We start from the raw sequence: 23,644 nt of genomic DNA, 5'->3' as shown, positions 1-23,644 counted from the left end.
CAGAGCTCCCCATCGCCCGGGGCAAAGACCAGCTCCTCTGCCACGCTCCAAGGGCTTGCTGGGCCTGGGGCCCGGCTGTGTCTTCAGCCACAGGTCACGTTCCAGCCCCAACCCACCTGGAGTTGTCCACCTGCTACGGTCTCTCATGCCTCCAAACCTTGCCCACACTGTCCTGTCTGCTCCAGGCAACAGTGGTGCCACAGTGCTGGGCACCCAGTGTGGTGCAGTGGCCGACAGGCAGCTGCCCAAGGACTGAGCCCACAGCTCTGCCCAACCTCGGCACCATTCTTAACCTTTCTCGCCTCAGTAGTCTCATCTGTGAAATGGGGCAATAGCAATGAACTCACAGGGGTTTTAAAGTATCCAATGAGTATTAAATACACACAAGGTGTGTGTGACAGTCCCCTGGTGCATCAACGAGGGCCTGGGAGCGTTGGCGAGTGTCAGTGTTATGGTTGCTTCTGTGGCCACCCCGCCTTCCACATTTTGTCGTCCATGGGGCTCATTTATTGTAAGACTTAAACGAGTTTAAAACATGTCAAGCGCTGAGCACAAGACCCAGCACACGGTAAACACTTGGTGTTGGTTATTGCTGTTCCCCTTGAACTCCCGGTGCCCGCGGGGAGTGCCTCGGGTCTCCAGGGACTGCCCAGGCCTTGGTCTGGGCTGGGGGTCCCCGGGGCAGGGTGGGGGGGGATTGCCACTGTCCACCGTGGCTGCCTCCCCTCCTCGCCACCCCGAACCACCCCCCTCACAACTCCCCAACTCCCAGCAAAAGCAAAGAGCTCTGAAACACGGGGTGGCCCTACTTTTAAGAAAACTCACTCTGCAAAAGCTAAACATTAGGGCGAAAAAACCCCACAACTATGTATAGTGCGTTAGCAACAGAACCGTATCACGGGCCATTTTTTTTAATGTATCAATGAATAAACCAGTCAATCCACCGTGCACTTTTGTTTCATGGGTCACTAACAATGACGTGCCCTGCCCCATTAAAACGAAATCCATTCCACTTAAAAGAATGAAGAAGGGACGATAAAATCAGAACATTGCCATTGTGTAACCCCTAATGAACTGAGAGATCTGGGCGCGATAATCGGTGGCCAGTGACATAACAGAGAGCCGGGCAGACGCGGGCCTCCCGACGGACGAGCACAGAACGCCCAGGAATTCTTGCCAAGAAAAGCCCCCCGAAACGAAAATGCAACCCAAACCGATATCTGATCGAGCTCCAAGATGTATATAATTTATTAGGACTGCAAAGGACAGGAAACAATGGGAAACGACACCAAACAGGCCCAGTGAGCAAAATCCCAATCGAGGGACATTCTATAGCACCCATGACTGGTTTCCCCAAATAAACAGCAAGAGAAAAATAAAGAGGGACAGGGAGACTTAAGATTAAAAGAGACTTAAAATACTCAGCCAAACTGCAAATAATGAGCCTTATCTGGATGCCGAATGAAACAAACTGGACATAAAAGTATTTATATTTGTGGGATAACTAGGAATTTGGACACTAACTGGGCATTTGATGATATTAAGGAATTGTTAAATTTGATGATATTAAGGAGCAAGTTTAGTGATAATGTTTTTTTAAAAAAAGTTCTTACACTGGGAACTATATTGAAATATTTATGGACAAACTGATAGGATGGCTGGTACGGGCTTCAAAACCAGACAGAAGGAAGGAGGTGGATGTTGGCAAGGACAGAACCGGCCTGGCCATGCTGGGGGTGGGCGTGACTGGTGCATGGGGCTCATGTATTCTCCTAATCTTCGGTGTGTGTTCAAATCCTCCAGAATAAAAACCTCGTAAAGAAAGGCAGCTCAAGCCGGGCGCGGTGGCTCACGCCTATAACCCTAGCACTCTGGGAGGCTGAGGTGGGCGGATTGCTCGAGGTCAAGAGTTCGAAACCAGCCTGAGCAAGAGCGAGACCCCGTCTCTACTGTAAATAGAAAGAAATTAATTGGCCAACTAATATATATAGAAAAAATTAGCCGGGCATGGTGGCGCATGCCTGTAGTCCCAGCTACTCGGGAGGCTGAGGCAGGAGGATTGCTTGAGCCCAGGAGTTTGAGGTTGCTGTGAATGAGGCTGATGTCACGGCACTCACTCTAGCCTGGGCAACAAAGCGAGACTCTGTCTCAGAAAAAAAAAAAAAGGCAGCTCCTAAGATTCAGTTTGCCCGACCGAATGAGAAGTCTGCCTCCTGTAGCCCACAGAGGCAGCGAGTGGGGGTCTCTGAGTTTTTCTCTTCCAGAGGGGTGAGTCTTGCTCCTGGGTCAAGAATTAAGTTTCCTGAGAGCAGGCACCCCGGGCTCAGGGCCTGGCGATATTGGAAACTGGAAAATAATTGTACCTGCAAAAGTGACAGTTCTCTGATACCCAAGAAACCATTCGTCTTAGGATGCAAGGAGTTTCACAGGGGGCTATTTCTGTTTCGAAAGATTTGCTTTAAAACACAGCAAAGTTTTTTTTTAAACATGGTTTGATTTCCAAAACTTAGCAACCCCGCAGGTTCCCACCGAATGCAGGAGGCAGGTGACGTTGGCAGGCTGGTCCGGGAGAAGTTCGGGGGCTACTGACGCCTGGCAGCTCCGCGGGGGACACTAGACGATGACACACCCCAAGGGACCACAGCAACCGAGAACTCCGGCTGCTTTCTCCAGCTCATTCCTGCAACTTCACGGGGCTCTTCCTCCCCTCCCACCTTTGCAGTCCCCAAAGCAACTCTGTCCCCAGCAAAGTGTATGCCTCAGTGTGGCATTTCCTCCGTCCTCCATCCCTCCATTTCCCCTCCATCCTCCCCGGCCATGGCCTTGCCCAATCCGGACGCCAGGGCACCTTCCGGAGCCTGCGCCTCCCGTGGACAGAAATCCTCGGAAAACACTCGTCAGGGACCCCTTGAGGCCACCGGGCCATGCGACCGGACACACACACACACACACACACACGCTGTATGTAAGCCCCGGTTTCCAACAGATACATGTAATCAAGGTTTATATGCTCAGAGAAGCCAACAGGATGGGATTGTTTCACTCGGAAGATCAGAAGAAAATTGTAACTAATGTTGTGGAAAATTACTTTGATATTGCTTTCTTGGTACGGAATCACAATTAGGCCGCCGCGCGAAGTACAGGGAAGAATAAATGAATAGCAACAAATCAACACAAACAGCCTGTGTCGGGAGCACTCTGCTCAGGGAAGGCCGCGTGAGCGTCACTCAAAGTTTTACGGCCGTGTCCCGTGTGGTTTGCGTAGACAGTGTGGGGGCGGGCAGGGCGGTCCCGGCCAGCCGACCCTCAGGAGCCCGAGTGCTCCTCACCGGTCTGCCGGCTGCAGGGGGGACACTTGTGCCATCTCCGAGCTTCTCCCCGAAGACGCCACTCCACCCCTGAGATCCCAGCCGCATGGCCGGGCAGGAGCCGTGGCCACCAAACCTAAATCCCACCGGGAGTGTCCGGCCCGGGAGAACCACACTCAGGCCCGGGCCCCCTGTCCCCAGCGAGCAAGATGGGGACCCTCATGCCTCCCCTCCCCAGGCCTCTCCCACAGGACACGGACGCTGAGCACCCGGACCCTCTGCTCAGGTGTGTGTCCCCACCCACACACGCATACCAAGACACGCACCAAGGACACGCACACCCTTTACCCCGAGCAGCGTTTATGAGCGGCGCCCTTCTCCCCCAATTTGCTTCTGCACGCAGCACACAACCGGGGGGCCAGCTCTCTGGGCGCCCCGACAACGCTGTCCCGGGGAGGGGGGTGTCCTGTCCTGCTGACGCAGTGCCGAAGCTATCCCAGGGCTCGTGTGGGGCTGCAGAGTCCCCAAGGAGGAGCCTGCGGAGTCACGCACACTTGCGTCCTCAGACGCCGGCCTGGGAGGACGGCCACCGCCTGCGGGGCCGGGCGGCTCCTGGGGCCACGGCTTCCCTCCGCGATGACAGGTCAGCTCAGCCGCCTCCCCACGTGGGGCCTCTGCGGCAGCTCCGGCCTCCTCATGCTCCCTCCGCCTTCCCTCGGGTGCCCAGGGGTCCTCGACCCGCACTCAGGGCCACACGTCTCGGGCAGGAGAACACCCGAATTCGCAGAAGCAAAACAACAACGGGGGAGGGGGAGGGGGGCTTGCAAAGGCGAGAGCAGAGAGACGGCTGCAGGCCTGGGTGCCCTCTCCCTGCCCGGGGCTGCCCTCCCCCTCCTGTGCCCTGGGAAAGCCTCTGCCTGACCTCGGCCTTCGCCGCCCTTCTGTCCGGTCTCCGGTCCACGGCACAGAGTGGGTGCACATGGCGGTGAGGATGCAGAGAGAGTGTGTGTGGGGGTGCGTTGTGCACCTGCCCAAGTGCCCCAGGGAGAGGGGGCACCTCTGGGGGAGCACAGGCTGGACTGGGAGGGGTTGTCTTAACGGACTCACCCCAACAGGGGCCGCTGCGGAGACACCTGCCTCCGCTCTCTCTGAAGCAGAGCGCTCCTGGCCTCGGCCCTGTCCTGGGGACCCCCAGCCCTGCCGTGTCCCTGGTGAGGGGAGCTGAGCCTCAGCAGCAGGGACCTCGCCTGAGCTCCCTCTCCACGTGCCACCTGCCCTGGGTCACCGCTCTCCCCTCTCCGCCATCCACCGTCCCCAGCAGATCCCTGCCACCAGGGAGGGGGCGCCCCTCCAGCGCGTCACCGGGCACGGGTGGGAATGGACACAGCAGGTGGGGGCCGGCGGGAGGGAACATTTGCCCTGTCAAAGCCAGGGGGCCCCCTGATTCCCTTAGTCCAGGCCGGAGGGGCTAGATTCAAGGGCTCCCCGGGACTGGGGAGGGAAACTGAGTCTCCCTCGGGGCTTAGGGAGAACTTGTCCACCCTCTGATGTCCCAGACAATGCAAAAGAGACCTGAGAGGTGGCAGGTCCCTGTTCACATCTGAGTCTCACCAAAGGCAACAGCGGGCTGAGCAGACGGCGGCCTCCCCATCATTCCCATCATCGCCAGGGGGCCCCTGCGTGACGGCAGGCCTGGCGTCAGACCCACACCCCACACCGAGACCAGGAGCTGCCAGGGAGGCGAGGACCCCTCTGCTTGCCGGACACAGACCCCGCCCCCCGGTGCAGCTGGCCGGGGCGGCCGCGGGGACCCGGGCCTCAGGCGGGGGCAGGCTCACCTGGCAGCTGCGGGGGGGCGAGCTCCGTGGGGTCCTGCAGGCTGATGAAGAGGAGGAGGCCCGCGGCTCCGAACAGCAGGACGGACGAGAACATGCAGGCCAGCCGCATGGTTCCGGGGTGCAGGGTCGTCCGGGGCTCGCTCCGGGCTCACCTGGCAGGTGCGGGAGGCACGTTCTTCCCTCATCGTCCACACCGGGCGTCCATCAGGCCGAGGGCTGCAGGGCAGAGGGGAGATGGTCATTGCCGAGTCGCAGGGCATTGGGCAGGGGAGGCCCCAGTCACTGCAGTGACCCAAGCACAGTCCCTGGAGCCCCCCCGCCCTCCGCAGGTTACTCAGGTGTGTACCTCCCACCTGTTCAAGCCCAGGGAAAGTGAGGGAAGCCCCACTGGCACCTGTGGCTGGGACACCAGCTTCCTGCCAGGGTCTTCTGGATCTGCACCCCCAGAGCAACCACGGCATGAGACACTGTCTGGCCCTGCCTGTGGGAACCCAAGGGGACCCCCGAGACCCACAGCCAGCGACCAGCGGCCACCCCCCCTGCAATGTCCAGGTTCTCTGGGCCTCCAAGCAAATGCGTGTGCTCCCCATACGGGGGTCCAGGTGCAGGTGGGAAGCTGGGTGCTCATCCCCCCGACAGCTGGCCCAGTGGACAGAGCAGATCTGCCCCAGATCTGCCTCCACCTGGGTCCTCCTACAGGAGTCTGGGGACGAGGGTCTCCATGGATCAGGATGTTTTGAGAAGGAGCCCCCCAGGCCTGGAGGACATTTGTGCCCAGACTGACCGCCCCCCCACCCCCATCCCTACCAGCAGGGCTGTCCTCACTGGCAGATGATGGATGAGCCGGCAGGATGGAGCCTCCCCACCCCCAGGACAGTCACACCAGTGGGACCCAAAGCTCTGGCCGGATCACAGTGGTCCCTGCTCTTGAGGCCCCCGGCCTGGGTCTAACATCCCTCGTGGTGCTGCAGACAGACACCTGCTGCTCCAGACCCAGAGCACGCCCCCGTGACCCTCCCTGCCCTGGTTCCCCCTAAAAAACGGAGGAAGAATTCCTGACACCCCAGACACAGCAGCCAGTGAGCCCAACAAGGCAGGCTGCAGATCGCGACGGGGGCTCCCCAAGGCCATTGCCCAATGGCAAGACGTGAGCTGCTGCCACAGGTGGGCACGGGTGGTGTGCGGTTGGCCCAGGCCCAGGGAAACACCCTCTTTCCACCCAGGGAGCCCTGGCGGGGGCACCTGCCCCAAGAGGTGAGGCCACGTGGGCCGCTCCCAGCAGCCTCTCTGACCACGGCAGAGTGGCTGCTCAGGTCGCCGGTGCAAGGGCGATTTCCCGGCCGGTGCAGCATGGCACTCAGGGCGCTGACCCGCCACCCGCGCCTGGCCCTGGGTCAGGATGCCCCACCGCCGTCTCTCTCAACGTCCAGGAGCAGGAATCGAGGAAAAGAGGCGCCCCGCCCCCTCCCCTGCCCAGAAAAAATCCCCGAGCACTAGATCGTTCCTGAGAAAGCTCAGGGGCTGAGGAGCGTGAATTGCAGGTTTGGGTTTCTCCCCTCTGCATCTCCGTAATTATTTTTTCACTCAGTTAACTTTAATTAACCCGCCCCAGGCTTTCCGCGCCGACCACCTCCGGCTTTCCCGCCCGGGAGGCGGCCCCGGGCTGGGCTGCTTTGGCTCTGACGCTGGCTGGCTTGGGGGCTCCAGGCCGCCCCGACCTCACTGTGACAGCCCCGCCCCAGAGGAAGACTGCTGCTTCCTTCGTTGACCCACCCCTGCCCTGCTCGCAGAGGGTGCAAACGGGCAGCCACGTGTCCCCGAAGGCTCAGCCCCGAAGCCCGTCGAGTGCCTGCGCTGGGTGGGGACAGCCAGTCCTGGGGGTCTGGCTCATTGCGAAGACCCGGGTACAGCAGCAAGGGGGACTCCGGGCCTCACTTGGGGACCAAGCCTGCGGCCCTCGGTCCCCAGCGCGTCCCTCAGCGAGGACGGGACCCCGCCGTGCAGGTCCTGGGCAGAGGGAGCGGCGGGTGGGGCGGCAGAGCTGCTCGCTCCGCACCTGGCCCTGCGGTGCCCAGGCCGTCGGGGGAACGGCAGGAAGAGTGGAAGGGACATTGCTCTCTGGCACAGGGGACGAGGGTCTCAGAGGCGGAACAAGGAGTGGGGGCAGCTCAAGGGCTCTCAGAGCAGCCTCCGCCCCACGGACACGCTCACACACGCACCCTGCCTGTGGACGAGAGCCAGAGCGTGTGCACTGACACGTGTGCACACACGTGTACACACACGTGCCCGGGTGCAGGCTGGTGGGCGCCTGCGCACACACGCCATCGGCGGTCCCGGCCAAGGCCCCTGCGGCAAAGAGACCGCCGGGAAGCCCTGAGCACACGGGCACACTGCTGGCAGCCACGCCGGCCTCCTGAGTGTGAACCCGCCAGTTGGAACCCTAGCAGGCTCGGACACCAGGACATTGTGTAAGAGGGAGGGAGGGGTGGACAGAGGAAGGAGGGAAGAAAGCGAGAGCTCGTGGCTAGCACGTAGAGCTGCCTGGTAAGTGGCTAAGAGACCATCGCCCGGTGTCGGCCCAGAGACGCCATGTGGTGGACAAAGGGGCTCGGGGACCATGTGTGATCACAGTCCTGCAGAGGCGGCCACAGCAGAGCTGGTCTGCCCCACCTGTCCCCAGTCGTCACGCTGCTGCTGCTACGGACTACACAGGACCAGCCTGCGTAAGAGCCAGACCCCATCTCTACTAAACATAGAAAAATTAGCCGGAGGCATCGTGGCCCTCGTCTGTAGTCCCAGCTACTCAGGAGGCCGAGGCAGGAGGATCGCTTAAGCCCAGGAATTTGAGGTTGCTGTGAGCTATGATGACGCCACTGCACTCTACCACCCGGGTGACAGAGCAAGACTCTGTCTCAAAAAAAAAAAAAAAAAAAAAAGGACTAAAAGGGTCCTGCAGCCACCACCTGTCCTCCCTGGTTTCCGAACCTGCCGGAACCCAACAATCTGCAGAGCCAGGCTCCGGCCATCCACGTGCCTGGGGGCAGGAATGAGGGCCACATCCTCAGCCCCAAAGCTGGGGGACGGGAGGACGCAGCCTCAGGACCGAGCATCGGCTGTTCTCACTTCTCCTTTCAAGGATGCTCCCTTTTGCTGGCCCAGAGAGAACACGAGCACCCTCTCCAACCCCAGGGAACCTGCTGCTCAAGCCACATGTGGCTCTCCTGTCCAGCCCCGAAGCCCCAGACCCTGGCCTTTCCCTCTGGGACCTCGCACCAGGGACCATCCGGCCAGCTGACCCCCTGCTCCGTGCAAACGGGGATCAAAGGTCGGCACGCCTCCCCTCCCGCGTAGCTGCCCCAGGCGGGGGCCCACACCTGGGAGCCCGCAGGAACCTCCTTTCCCCAGAGGCGGGGCCAGAAGGGAGGTCAGGGCAGACCACCAGGCGTTCCAGAGAGCGCGTGCCACCCATCCTCCATTGTCTTCCGCAGGGTCCTATTCTTCAAAGTCACACGTTATTGTCAAGGCAATGGGGAGAGGCTGGTCCAGAGGCTGCTTGTCTCCCTCTCCCGGGAGTCGAGCTGCTGCCTGGGGAGTGGACACTGCCATCTGTCACGGGCCCGGCTGCCCGGGGTGGGGGTGGGGGTGGGGCAGGCACCGTCACAGGCCTCCTCGGCTGCCACCTGGGACCGTCCCGTCCCCACCGCCGACCGCTCCACACGCAGCTCCGTTGGCAAGTGCAAAACCTCCCTCACCTCCCTGCGTCCCTTCCCAGACCAACAGACAACGAGAAAATTCCAACTTACTGGGGCCAGCGCAGCGGGGGTGGTCATGGCAAGAAAAATAAACAGCCCCCCTGAGTTTCCAGCGGCCCCTGCCCGCCCCCCAACTCCGAGATTCCTAATCCTCCCAGCAGCTTCGCTCCCCAAGGCCAGAGTGGCGTCACCGATTTTTACTTTAAGGAGAGAGGAAAAAAAAAAAAAAGATCCAATTAATCTTGAAAACACCTCCTGGGACACACAGGCCAGGGCCCAGGATTCCTCCCATTTCCTTGTGTATTTGATTTAGAAATTTGCCTCTTCGGAGAAACGCACTCCAGGGTACAAGCAAGGGCGTGGGAACTCAGCCAAAACGCACGCACCTCCGGTGGCGCCGGGCGGCGGACGGACGCACGGACGGCTCCAAGGACGGGCGCGGCTGCGGCTGCTGCCAGGCCTGGATGCTGGCCCCGAGGATGCCCTCCGGCTGCAGGGACCGGCCCCTCGCCCCGAGGCAGGGAGCATGGGTGCACCCACGTGGCCGGCAGACCCCGGCCGAGGAAAAGTTCTCCGTCCGGCCGGTCTCGTCTTCCCGTGGGCAGAGCGAACGATGACGTCCCTCCCGGCTGAGGGCTCCAGGAGAAGCTGCTCGTTGGGAGAGAGGCTGCTATGGCAACTTGAGGAGAATGGAGCCAGGCACCGCCGTCACCTTGAATCCGGCACCGTGCCTTCTGCCGCGGTGGCGACAGAGGGGACCCTCGCTCCCCGGCTCTGTCCCCCCCCCAGCGGGCACTGGCGCCTGACCCCCGCTCCCCTCCTCAGCCCCCCGGCCCCGGGGGCTCATCTGCTCCTCACCGAGTGAGCGGAGCACACAGCCCCGTCCCCCGGGAGCACCACCTCCATCTGTTTGTCAGACTAGCTCTTCCGCGTGTGCGGCTCAAGCTTACTTCTGAGATGGGGCTCTTCTCGATTTCAGCTCATTAAAACCCTGCAGCTAATTAAAACTGCTCTAATGGCCGCGGCAGCAGCGGCGGCAAACTCTGGGACGAGTCCCTCCAGTTCTTATGCGTAGGCATAAAGTTGCAAGGCTCTGCAAGGATGACGGATGGCCGGGAGTGCTGCTCGGGCTCCGGGGCGGGGCTGCTGGCGCAGGATTGCTTATGCCCGCAGCGGCTGGCCTGGGTCCTGAAGTCCCCAGGACCCAGCCTGGGCACACTCAGGTCCTCAGGGCTGTACCCTGCTCCTGGGTGGGGGGCGATTCTGCCATCCCCTCCTCTGTTACCAGGCAGGATTCTCTGCGCGCCACCCCCCCCCCCACCATGCTCTCTGCAGGGGAGAGAAAGGGCATCCAACCAGGCTCAGACGGCCCCGAAGCCTCGTCACTCCCGCCCCACTAGGACCATGGCAGCCCAGCCTGCCGCCATCGTGTGCACAGAGAGGGCTACGAGCCCAAGAGATGCCTGCAGACACAGCTGCGGCGGGGGTGGGGTGGGGGTGTCCTGAGAACCTCCTTATAGAGCCACAGGCCACCACGCCCTCGACCGCTGTTAGGGGGAGAACCGCACTGTGGTCACCATCTCTGCCCAGGACTTCTCCCATGCTGAGGACATTTCATGCGTGGGGCAGGGCCGTGGACGGTAATTCTGCAGGAAGGGAAACTGAGTCCCTCTTCTCCCCCACCCAGGCAGAGTACAGAAATGCTGGCTCAGCACCCCGAGTCCCTTGACCATGTGTGTGAGCCCCACTGTGTGGGCAGCGTGCACAGCCTGACGCAGCAGACTAGGCGCCTGGAGAGCTGGGGGGGAGGTCCCTCCACTGTGCATTCCCAGCGCCTAGCACAGCACCGGGCACAGGCAGGGTGATCGATGCCCCTGCCGCATGTCCAATGAGCACGAGCTGGCCGGGCGAGGTGGCTCACGCCTGTAATCTTAGCACTCTGGGAGGCCCAGGCGGGAGGATCACTCGAGGTCAGGAGTTCGAAACCAGCCAGAGCAAGAGCGAGACCCCGTCTCTACTAAAAATAGAAAGAAATTAATTGGCCAACTAATGTATATAGAAAAAATTAGCCGGGCATGGTGGCGCATGCCTGTAGTCCCAGCTACTCGGGAGGCTGAGGCAGGAGGATCGCTTGAGCCCAGGAGTTGGAGGTTGCTGTGAGCTAGGCTGACGCCACGGCACTCACTCTAGCCTGGGCAACAAAGCGAGACTCTGTCTCAAAAAAAAAAGAATGAGCACGAGCTGATAGATGGGAGTGTGTTTGGGGCATCTGGAGCGAGGCGCTCCATGAACCTAGAATTGTGAAAAGGTCATTTATGTTTCAGGGAGCTGTGGGTTTGTTTTGAGCAGGTCTGGGTTGCAATGGGGTACCGAGAGGAGCCCACTCCCGAGAGAGCAGAAGAGGCAAGAAAGTGGGGAACCCGGGAGAGCCTCTCAGCTGGAAAAGGCGCAACACCCCCCCCCCAGCCAGGACGCCCCTTCTGTACCCTCACGTTGGCAGGACAGACTTCAGATCACGGGGCCCGAAGACTGATACACTCTTGAAAAGGCAATCGCTGATTCTGCCTCTCGATACACACGTATGCTAACATGTGCAATAGATACACGAACGTGCACGCCATTTAGATGCCATAAAACTGATCACACCCGGACCTTTCTCGTATCGCATGATGCTAGGAAACCCCCAGACGGAATTCCAGCTTGCATGTGTTGTGGATCGAAAGTCAATGAAAGCAGCACTTGCTACAACATGGGTGACCCTTGAGGACGTTGTGTTAAACGAAACAAGCCGGCCACAGAAGGACAGAGAGTCTCAGCTGGGGACAGTTCAGGACGACGAAAACATCCTGGAGACGGACAGAGGTGACTATTACACGACAGCAGGGATGTAGTTAATGTCACTGCACTGTACACTTAAAAATGGTTCAAGTGGTAAATTTTATGTCATGCATATTTTACTACAATAAAAAAAAAAAGAAAAAGCAATGAAAACAGCCCGAGCAAAGCACCCGGATGTCATGGGAGAGACACCAGGCTCAGCGTGGGAGCCCAAGTTCTGCCCCTCTAACCTGCGTCTCATCCTCAGGACTTGATTTTCCTTTTTTGCAGAATCGGTGCTCCCCCCAAACACCCACTGCAGATGCATTCCCGAGTTCCCTGCAGCTCTGCAGAGAGACAAATGTCTTGGGAAACACAAAGGCACCTTGTGAGTTTTATCTGCATGAGGGCAACTTTCAAGCAGAGCAGGTGGCCCTGTGGCAAGGGTGTCCTTCACCTGTACTCGCCACTTGTCTCTCTCCATGCATCTGGGCTACTGCCAGGCTGTGGCCTCAGGAAGGCTGCCGGGGGGTGGGGGGGAGGGTTGCCCCAGAGTTCTGCACCCTGGGGAGTGCTGTCCACAGCTGAGCCCTGTGGACCACGTGAACCCTGCCAAGTTGCTCCCCTTCCTGACAACTCTGTCCCTGTTTGAGGGATCAAAGCTCTCCCTGCAAGTGTCAAGCCGGAAACTGTGTCCTCAATTCTTTCTGATCTGTGAAGCCCTGTTCCCCTGGGGCCTGCCTGGTTGAGGTGAGTCCCCCCCTGAGGCTGGCTACTGCCTGCTGGGGACCATTCCTCTGCCTGTGAGCTCCCATGCCCCGCCTAGCTGTGACTGGGCCCCCTTAAAGCCCGGAGATTGTTTGAAGGCAGAAACCTAACAGAGCTAATGATCAGGATCCCACAATCTCTATAGTCATCGTTTCCATGCAAAAATCTTTCACCGTAAAAGAACTTAAGAGAGCAACCCCGGGATCCTTGTGGGTATGGAAATGTCCTCTTCCTCACCTGTATCAATGTCAACATCCTGATTGTAACACTGTTACAACAAAACGATAGTTTCGCCCAATGTTACTATTGAGGGACCGGTGTAAAAGGGCACACACATTACTTCTGACAACTGCACGTGAATGCGTAATTATCTCCAAATAAAAAGTGTAACTAAAACAAAACAAAAAAAATTCAAGAACTTAAAAATAAAAGTTACCGGCCTTTCAGCTCATGCATAATGGAGGCAAATTCTAACGTCGTGCACGTAAATAATAGATAACCATTTCCATGGATCAGCGCCAGCCCCTGTTGCAGAAGAAACATTGTAAAGTTAAGGGACTATGCCTTTAACAGGGAAATTTGATGTGTTAGCAACTACTGGTTGATCTTTGTGCATTTTTCAATTGCAAATTGCACTTTAAAAATGCAAACAATTATTAATATTGATTTGGACTAAAACAATATTGAATTTCAATATATTTCCAAGCTCTTTTATGAATTACCCTGTGGATGCGTGGTGATTATGATAAAAGAGTATTTGCATGCTCAATTTCTTTTCAGCGAGGAACCTTGAAGAGGGCCGACGTGATCCTCGGATAATGAACTTCACAGGGACAAGCCCGGCTCCGGAGTCATCAGCCCGGGCTCCCCCATTTAGCGGAGGCACAGACTTTTTCAAGGCCTCCTTCCTCGCCGCGCTTTTTCCGAATCGATACACAAAGCACAGGTGACGAACACCTGCTCGAGGCCTGGAATAGAATCTTGAGTCTCCGTTTTTTAGGGGAAGGAAAGGAAAGGAACAGATATTTATCATGCTTTGTTAACGTTCCAGGCACGACTCTGGATACTACATAAACATCCCATTTCGCTTTCACGCAATCACCCTTTGAAGTGAAAATCATTATCTTTATTTGTCATTGGCTTGGTTCTCTGCAAGGAGATGCAGAAGGAGGGGGTGCAGGGTGCTTGGGAAGGACCCACACCTGCGAAGGGAGACGGGAGGAGGCCGGAGTGGGAGGAGAGGGGGAGCGCGAGTGGACGTCCCCTCTTGGAGTGTCCTGCAGCGGGCAGAAGTGGCCGGACAGGACCTTTACAGCTCCACCGTGCTGGGGGTGGGACGCCCTGAGAAGGGCGAGATGTCGGAGGAGGCAGTTTCGCTGCAGCTGAGGCAGACCCTGATGGAGCTGATGGCTTCGATTGCAACTGCTGACCACACGTCCCCTGGGTGGCCAGCAGATCCCTCCTGGAGGGAGGATCCGGGCAGCGTTATCTCCAAGGCCACCACTTCATCTTACAAAGGATGAAATGAAGACGCAGAGAGGCTCCACTTGGCCAAGCTCACACAGTAAATAAGGCCGTCCCAGATCTGCCTGACTCAAATCCTGCCGCTCTCCACCCCAGCCACACTTTCCCCAAACAAAAGCTGAGATCAGGCCGTCCTGACCTTCGGCGGCGGAGACAGGAAGGTTTGAAAGTCTCCCGAGGAGCACGCGGGAAGTTTGGCTGCGTAAGCAGATAACACTCGCCTCCCCTCCTGCCCTAACCCTCTGCGTGCCGGAGCGTGTGCACATGCGTGCGTGGTGCACACAGACACACACGCTTCCTGGCAGTCACCTCCTTGCTGGTGGAAGGTGGGATATGGATTGTTTGCGTTCGAGGCTCCCTGGACGGCACAGCCCGGAGAGACCTCCCCGCAGCAGAGCGGCTGCGTCTTGCCAAGAGCAGCCTCAGATGGAGGCCGCCTCGTGGCCGGCCTCCTTTCACTTGCAGCAAGCACCGAGCTGTTCGCATTTTCCAGCTGCTCCGGCATCCGCAGCCACAGCGGGGAAAATTACAGGGAGGGAAAAATCGCATATTTACTTCTCAAAATTGAAAGCCGGGGTATCATACGGACACGGCGGAGTGTGTGAGTAAACCCGGGAGGGCCCGGCCCCCGGCGGGGCGCGGCTGTCTCCAAGCTGCAAGGGGCGGCCCACAGGCAGAGGAGGAGAGAGTGGCGAGCGGGCTGGCGTCCTTCCAGGGAATCCCTCTCCCTGCGGCTGGCACAGAGAGGCCCCAGAGGACGTGCCTTTGTGTTCCCAGCTGCCAACAGCACCTGGCACAGAGTAGGTGCTCGAGCCACGCGCGGTGAGCAAAGGGGAATTAGGGAGAGGAGGTGGCAGGGAAAGAAGGCCGTGTCCTCCCAGCCGGGGTGACGTGGAGTCCAGCAGGTGTGCTCCGCGGGTCTGCGCGGTGCACGCGCATGGCCACCCCCTTTGGAGGCAGGCTGGCCTCTCTAAGCGGGCTCCAAGGTGACCCCCGCATTCCCAACCCCCGCTAAGGCAGCACAATTTTCCCTGGAGATCAACTCAGAACCGCCTGGTCTCTTCCCATCTGAGGGCTCCAAGGCTGAGACTATGGCAGGGCCATCAAGTCTCCTGGCCCCACCCTGGTTGCTCTCTGGAAAGATAGGTCTCTCTCGGGCCGCCAGGATGCAGCCAGGTCTCTGAGGGACCCGCAAGCTCTGATGAGTGGCTATGCGGGAGACAGGAGCCTGTGTCCTTCACCAGCCTCTGGCCCAGGTCTCCTTCCAGCTGGCATCCTGTGTTCCAAGTCTCCCCGACCCCACTGACCCCTCGGTGCTCCCCTCTTTCTCCAAAGGGTGTTGGGAAGCCAGAAGTGGGGGCTCCCCTCCTCCTCCCTCCCCTCCCCCACATCCCAGTGCCGACTCTGCCTTCTGAACACGTGTCCACGAGCCTCTGCTTCAGCACCCGTGGCCTGGACAGCTCCCCTCTCTCCCCGCAAGTTCATTTGTGATCATCGATCACTTCTCTGCTCAAAACCTTCCCCATTCCCGCCCCCAGCACCCAACGGCCCAAGTTCAAATGTCTCAGCATGACCCACGAGGTCCCTAAGGATCCAGTCTCTGCCGACTTCCCACTGCCAGTGTCACCTCCCACCATTTCCCGATGGCCCAGGGCTTTCCTCCCATACAGGCAACTGTGAGAGGGTGGGTAGGGAAGCGCGTGCTCAGCAGTAAGTGTTCTCCCCGGGAGACCCTGGGCATCGTCCTGCACATCTCTGAGCTTCAGTTTTCCCAACCAGTATGTAGGTCCCCGGTGGGCGGACACACAGGACACTGGGGACAGTCCTGCTGTGGTAGGACGCTGGCCTGGGGTGGAGGGAGGAGGCGCAGGGCAGGTGGGGTGGCTGCTGGGTCCCAGCGGTCTCTCTGCAGGCTGCACACTCTTCCACAGCGGGGCTCGCCTTCTCCCCAAATGGCTTTGGCGACTTCTTTGCTTCCCCTTAACAGCGCCCGTGGGGCTCTGTTTTCCACCCCAGTCCCCCCACCCACCCACGCCTGCAACCTCGTTTCTACCGCCCTGAGTCCTGGGTGTCCTAGTCACTCAGCCTCAAGGACAGAGGCAGAAAAGCTGTAAACACGCACGATCCCTGCGCATGGCGCTCCCTGGCATCTGTTTGCCGGGCTGGGGCAGGCGGGCCAAGGACATAGGCAGCACTCAGTGAACTGGAAGCATCTCAAAGCAAAATAGCACCCTCACAGGCTCCGCGCTTGTGCCCTGGGCCACTCCATCGATCGTTGAGCCCTGACTTCTTACATGCTTGCTGAGAAGAGGGAGGAAGACATGCATTTTCCTAAGGGGACCCAGAGTGCCAGCCATTGGTCTTCAGTGAGCACCTGTTGGAAGCAGCTCAGTTCCTGCAATAACCATACGACATTTTTACAGTAAAAATGCTTTAAATGACACTGCCAATGACCAGATCCTGAAGATCCAGACCTTCAGCTCATTCAGCTTGGAAACCTGGATTTTTAACCTGAGATTTCCCGATTCTCAAATTGGCAAGCAATGCACATTTTAAAAACCTACTTGAGCCGGTCAAAAGTCACGTCTGAGCTGGATTTGGGCTGGGGTCCCCCCCCCCGCCGTTGGCACCTCTGCCATGAAAAAAGTATAGCCTAGATTTGGGAAAAGCATGTGAGCCCTGGACATAGACCAAGCTCAGGGGTTCGAGAAATTTTGTGCAAAATCAGCAGAGGGGAGACCGAGTCAGCTGGTGGGAGCAGAGGCGGCAGCCTTGCTGGCCGGGAGCTGACTCCTACATACAGCGCGGTGACCAGACGTCACTTGCACGTGGTTGTTTGAGCCCCCCTGGTCTGTGGTGTGTCGTTCCGGCAGCCCCAGCTGACCAACACAGCCTCTCAATGGGACGGGAAGGACGCTGGGGTGTTGCCGGGAAACCAGCTCTTGCCTGGTTCGATAGTTGACATCAACCGTGGGCGACAGTGTCAGACCATGCGTGCATTTGACACAAGCCCTGTGACAGCCAGCACGTGTCTGGAAGCAAGTAACAGAAGACCCGGCTCGGTGGCAATGCCAAGACTTGACAGTGTCCCTGGGGACCCAGGTCCTTCCTGTGGCTCTGCTCCTCTGTCCTTGGGGCAGGTTTTACTCTCAGGCAGTGGCCATCTGTGTGTCCCCTCCCTAGTGTCTCCTACTTGCTGAGCTGGAGAGGAGCTGACCCCACCCCCAGCTCCCAGGAGGGCAGTCCCGTCCCGCTGGGCCCCGTGCCCTTCCCTCCATGGTCCGATGGCTACAGCCGCAGTCCCAGCTACAGGGGTCCTCGTACGTCCAGCAGGAGAGAGGGAGCCCTGTCCCCAACTGTGGGACGAAACTCCTGCACCCTGAGCCAACAGAACCCCCCAAGCCAGTGCCTGGGGCTGAGGGGGTGGCCGTGCTGGTGGCTGCACCAGGCCTGGGTACTGGAACCGGCGGGATGGGACCTGCCCGCCCAGGAGCTCAGTGAGTAGGGGACACCAGGTGACGGCCACCCAAACCACGACACCTTCTGTCCTTTCCTCCTGGGTGGGCATGCGTGCATACACAGAGGAGTCCGGCCGCAGCCAGGACATCGCCAGCCCCTGGCCACCAGGAGAACGACCCTGGGCAGCCCTCAGCCCAGCTCAGCGGCGCTTCCCCCCCAGCGGCTGCTGCTTCCGGGCAGGGGAGAACGGAGGGCGGCCTGGGAGGGAGGGCGGGGGGCTCGGGAGTGGCAGCCCGGCAGGGCCATCTGCCATCTGTGCCTCCCGCTCCGCCGCTCCCCCCATCCCCCGCTCCGCCTCGGGGTGCATCACTCTGGCAACCCCTGGGAATTGGAAGCTAATTTTCCGCGATCATTAGTGATGGAAAGACCTCAGGTTCTGCCTTTAATTAAAGTCAAACGTGGCGCTGAGGAGAAAGGCTGCATGCAGCCGTCCTCTTCTCGCTTGTAAAAGCCATGTGCAAATAATTAGGCGAGGTACGGGAGCCATGATTAAAAATTTCACAGACCCCTCATTAGCCGAGCAGTGGGCACGAAGAGGCGAACCGAGTCCTCCCCTTGTGCCAGTGGCAGCTCCCGCAGATGGCTAAGTGGGGCTGGGGGCAGCGGCGGGCCACGCCTGGGTGACAGTGCACCTGGCAATGAGCCGGCGGGGTTCCTGCCTCCCCAGGCGGCCCCGGTAACTGCCCGCTGGGGCCAGGGCTCCCAAGGCGAGGTGGGTGAACCCCTCATCCCTCCATCCCGGAGCCCAAACCGCACGGCCTGCCCTGGCCCTGGCCTTGATTTGTGCACAGGTGGGACACAATGACACGAGGGGGGAAGGGGCTCAGGTAGAGGCTGGGGACCCCCCAGCTGCACACCAGGGCAGTGTGCCCAGGATGGGGGCGGGCTCAGCAGACCCCTTCTCTCTCCTGGCAACTGCGCGTCCCAAGGCCCTCAACCCCTTCCACACACACACGGATGTCCCCAGGCCTGGTGGCCACTGTGCAGGGAGTGACTCATCTGAAGACAAAGGCCCCGGAAAGGACACCCACGCTCACCCCATAAACACCCTCTCAGCCCCAGCTTGTCAGCACCTCCAGAACGGGGTGGGGGGTGGGGGACATGACAGGGAAACATGTCTGACCCCGAGGTTCCAGACACCCTCTGGCCCCCTCCCTGCCCCCGGCCCCACCCAGGGTCCCCGGCTCCAGCCCCGGTCCCCGCAGACATCTGGCCCACCTCCAGTCCCTATCGATCCTGCCAGGCAAGTCACCACAGGCATAATCTCCACTTGCTTATTGACATTTGCAAATGAATATTCACTCGTCCCGATCTCGGCCACTAGTTTTCCGTCCGCCCTGATCGATGGTTCTGCTCAGAGCGAGCTGGGCTCACCAGAGGCATTGATCGACGTCCGCAAAGCCGCCGGGCGCCGGGGACCAGATGGGGCCTCCCGGGCAGGAGGCCCAGGCCCGGCCAGCTCACCTCGCCGCGGCCCCCCAGCCCCGGGCGGTCCCGATCCCGGACGGCACTGCGTCTCGTTTCTCACCTTGCCCCAACACGCCCCTGCCCTGCCCTCTCCTCCCGCCCCTCTGCGTCCTCCCGGCCGCCCCCACACCCGCCCAGGGACCTGCCACGACACACACAGGACACGAAGGTGAAGCGACGCTCTCGAATGGGGAAGGGGGTCGTTCCGCTTCCGTAAACCACACCTGAGGTTTACTTTTTGACCCTGTTTGATTTTTTTAAAATTCATTATGAAACATTTCAGATACATACTACATAGGCACAAAACATAAAGCATAACTAGTGCATTCACCACTCAGCTTAAAGAATAAGACAATCGCCAATATGTGGAGACCCCTTTGCACACCCCTTCCTATTGCTTCCCCCCTCCTCCCCCTCCTCCTTGCCAGAGGTAAGCCACACAGTGCCGTAAGTATTTAATGAGCACCTACTGCATGCCCGGCACGATTCCGGGCAATTGGGATCCATCGGTTGAACAAAACAAAGGTCCTGCCCTCACAGGATCATGCTCCAACCAGGAGAGAGACAGAAAACACAACGAACAGGACAGATTAGTAAACGACACAGGACATCAGAGAGTGACGCATACTAAGGAGAAAAGAAAACCAGCAGGGGGAGTTTGAGGCTAGAGGCGGGCCTCAGGACCGGAGCATGTGGGAAGAGGCCTCACTGAGAAGGTGAAGTCGGATCCACGGGGAGACGTGAGGAAGAGCCTGTGCAAAGGCCCTGGGGTCGGGGTACTCCTGATACCCGGGGTGTCTGGAGAGAACTGAACACGGGAGACGGGGCCAGGGAGGTCCCTGGGGGCCGGCTATACGGCCCGAAGTCCTCGCAGTGTCTCCCAGTGAGACAGGGGCAGGGGGACGGTCCCTCTGACCTGGATTTCAGCAGGGGCCCTCTGGCCACGCAGGTAGGCCAGGGCAGAAACAGGAGGCGCAGGGACAAGGCCCCGTGAGACGTCTCAGCCGCGACGCGGAAGTCTGTGTAAACCCTTCTCCGTGTGAAAATTGGTGCTTTTAGAAGCAGGCTTTATTTTGATGTTGCAAATTACATGTTTTTTACTTTGATGCTGCCATGTCAGTGCGTCTCGGGTCCGCCTGCCGGCCGAGAGCTCCAGATCCTAAAAAACAACCGCAAATCACTCTTCTCCTGGGGCCCGGCCCCCTCTGCTTCTTTTCATATCCGGAAGCTCCGGAGACCTGGCTGCTCGGTATGCGAGTGAAGTAGAATAATGGAACACACAGTGGTGACCGGGAGGGGGACGCTAGGGCTGCCAGGGTGCCTGGGCCCAAACTCGGGCTCCCCACCACGGACCAGCTGTGCCGCTCTGGGCAAGTTACTTAACCTCTCTGTGCCTCGGTTTTTCTCATCTGCAAAATGGGAGCGATCAACCACGCCCTGCACTTGGCTACCGCTCCGGGTTGTTATAAGGACTAGACGGGCAATGGAGAGTGACACCCTTGGAGCAGCGCCTGGCACAGGGGGAGCGTGGATCGGGTTAGCAACCGCTCCCGGGAAGAGAGGCACAGAGCTTCCCCGCGTGCACCTCCATCAACCCGGAGTTGGCAAAGGCTGAATTGCCCGCGGGAAATGGGAGCCGGGGAAGCTTCCAACAGAGGTTTCCAGGAAATGTCTCAGGAGCTCAGGCTGCAGGCAGAGCCACGGAACAACGTGACACTCCGGGAAAGGGCTTCCAGGAAACTGGCCCTTCAGCACTCCATCAAGGAAGGAAAGTGAGCGGCCGTCCTTGGCAGCGTGCCTCTGCAGCCAGCGCCGGCCCCGGGCGGCACTGCTGGCGTGTGCCGGGACAAGCAATGGGGCTGCTGTTTATTTTTAAGCTCTGCGTTTGCAAAACTATTTCAATCACGTCTGCAGAGGATGCCAGGCACCATTCAGAACGATCAATTTTGAAAGTTGGATGCAGTCTTTTTTGTTTTTTTTTCTCCCTGATCATTAAAAATACGGTAACCTTTGGCCATCAACTCACCAAGCACCTCTGACGATTTTAGTCCAGATCAGAAGAACCCGGCCTGCGATTTTAACGCACGGGCCTTCGACCGAACGGAGTCGGGAAGACACCGTGGTGCTCAATGGCCTGGGGTTCGGTTTTTTTGTGTGTGGGTTTTTGTTGTTTTGGGTTTTATTTATTTATTTATTTTTCCTTTTTACATCATTAATTACTTTGCTAGCAAGGTTGAAGTCGTCTTTTAAAAAACTGGCAAAATGCTAGGCGCCGGCGCTTGGCAAGGAAAGACGGAACACACTCTGAAAATATTTGTAAGGTTTCTCCTTTCATCCACACACAGAGACACGGAAACACACACAAGCCTTGTCTTGGAGTCATCACTGTTGGAACACCCGTCATGGAAATCTAATATTATTTTTCAATTCAGCTCATTTACTTCGAATAAATTTGACTCGGGCTCCGAGACAGTTTTATTGGTTAGTCTCCAGGGCTCTAGAAAACAGCATTTTCTCAATGACAGCATCTTCAACCATGCCCTGCACACACATCTAGGTACCCGGGCCTGCCTTCCTTCACCACCTGTCCGTTCGCCACAACTCACAGCCAGGCGATAGAGTTGACCTTTTGCAAAAAGCCACTGCTTTGGCACTTGGCAAATAAGTCCTCCAGGCCACCCGCCTTCTCGGTTTCCTCCCCCCTGAGCCAAGCTCCCCGTCTGCCCTCACTGCAGGCTCTTCCCTGGGAGTGCTCCAAGAAGGTGAGGCTCTGTCCCCGTGCGGGCTGCGAGGGTTTTTGCACAGATGGGTGGCGGGCGTTTTGGAGCCCGATGAGGTGTCTCGTTCCTAATTTCTCTCATGTGAAGCAAAGAATGGCGCTTTGCAGGAAGAAACAAAAACCACAGGTTTTAGAATAAATTGCACAAGATCTCGGTCCAACGTTATTTAAGGCGCGAGGGCGGCTTGGCACCCCCGCTCACAATTCGCCGACACCTCGAGGAAGGTGCGCTCCATCTTTGCGGCAGACGAAAGTCCGTCCTTGCTAGGAGCCTCGGGGCGTCGTCTTTGGCCACCCCAAAAGGACAAATCAGGCAAAAACCGGAGTCAGGGTTTTGCTGCGTTTTGGTTTGCAGGTGGCAGCTTGACCCGTGACCGGCGGGGGGTGGCAGGTCAGGCACCCATTCGATACTCGTGCCCGGGCTCTAAGCAGCAGAAACGAGTCTGAGTGCCTGCGGGTTCGTGTAGCACAAAAAGCCACGAGCGTGGCATACCGGCGCCTGCAGCTGATGCGAACGACCCCACTTTGCAGACCCTTTGATCCCCAGCTTGTCGTGTGTTACGATCAAACTTCCGCTCTTGGAAAGGAAAAAACTGAAGACGTAACACAAGTAAGTTTCCTGAGGCTCACAGTCCCAGTTTTGTGCTACCTGGTTGTAAATACAAAAATCAAACTCGTCCTCAAAGCATATCCTCACCTTCACACAGAGAACACGTGTGTTTGCGATCTGGAATGGGAACCGCAGTATGCATGGCAACATAAATGGACAATGACTGTTCCATAACATGCCTGGGGGCCACAGAGCAAAACCTCAAATCCCCCAAATCTCTCTTTCATTGGAAATTCTGCAGAGCCCTACTCGCCAGGAAAATCCTGGAAAGTCTTACCTTCTATAGTTTGATTATAAAAATATAATTTCAGGCCGGGCGCAATGGCTCACGCCTGTAATCCTAGCACTCTGGGAAGCCGAGGCAGGAGGATTGCTCTAGGTCAGGAGTTCGAAACCAGCCTGAGCCACAGCGAGACCCCATCTCTACTAAAAATAGAAAGAAATTAATCGGCCAACTAAAAATGCATAGAAAAAAAATTAGCCGGGCGTGGTGGCGCATGCCTGTAGTCCCAGCTACTCGGGAGGCTGAGGCAGGAGGATCGCTTGAGCCCAGGAGTTTGAGGTTGCTGTGAGCTAGGCTGACGCCACAGCACTCTAGCCCGGGCAACAGAGTGAGACTCTGTCTCAAAATAAAAGTAAATAAAAAATAAAAATATAATTTCAGATTTTGAAGCCCCTATAAAAACCCCCTGCAGTTATTAAATATTCTTTCTCAAGCCTCACAAATCCTCCTGTCGGTCCCCAGAGACCCTGATGCACCTGCCTCACGGTCACCTGATCTGTTCCTCCTCCCACTATCTCCCCTGAGAGCTGCTCCCCAAGACCACCTCTGGGGGAGGCGGGAAGGCAGTTCCACTTGTTTTTCCTGACCTTAATAGCCCACAGGCGACCCTTCCCTCCTCACAAAGCCACAGGGCCTCTGCCCATCTCAGACATCTGTGGGCCAAGCCCCAACATCCAGCATTGGTGGAGGTTGTGCCTTCTCCCAGCCTAGCCCAGGGAAGGCTCTAGAAAGAAACGCAGGGCTTTAGGCAGCGTGCAGGGCATGGAACACCCAGGGTCCCCGAGCTACAAGCCTCCATCCCCGGCAACAATCACTGCGATACAATGTAGCTAATTCCCTTCCAAGGCGGAAGGGGCGGTCCCGAGGCTGAAGGCACCTGGGGATCATCTTTCCTTGAGCAGAGACAATAGGAAACCAGGTGTCAGGTTTGCTCTCTGACACAGTCGGGGTCACGCCCACTCTCAGACCTTCCCGCAGG

The 23,644-nt window shown here is 58.3% G+C and overlaps 1 protein-coding gene across 1 annotated transcript in view; it reads right to left on the bottom strand.

Annotated features, from left to right (window-relative positions):
* The window catches only part of CHST8 (carbohydrate sulfotransferase 8), a 106,486-nt gene that overhangs the window by 54,778 nt on the left and 28,064 nt on the right, over positions 1-23,644 (bottom strand). The window contains exon 2 of the mRNA XM_012775142.2: positions 5,147-5,362. Coding sequence (XP_012630596.2) covers positions 5,147-5,255 — 109 coding nt within the window. The 5' untranslated portion in view covers positions 5,256-5,362. The remainder of the gene's footprint in view (positions 1-5,146; positions 5,363-23,644) is intronic.

The sequence above is a fragment of the Microcebus murinus genome, chromosome 16, assembly GCF_040939455.1.
Source record: "Microcebus murinus isolate Inina chromosome 16, M.murinus_Inina_mat1.0, whole genome shotgun sequence".
Taxonomy (NCBI): domain Eukaryota; kingdom Metazoa; phylum Chordata; class Mammalia; order Primates; family Cheirogaleidae; genus Microcebus; species Microcebus murinus.
This window is presented reverse-complemented; position numbering and strand designations above follow the sequence as displayed.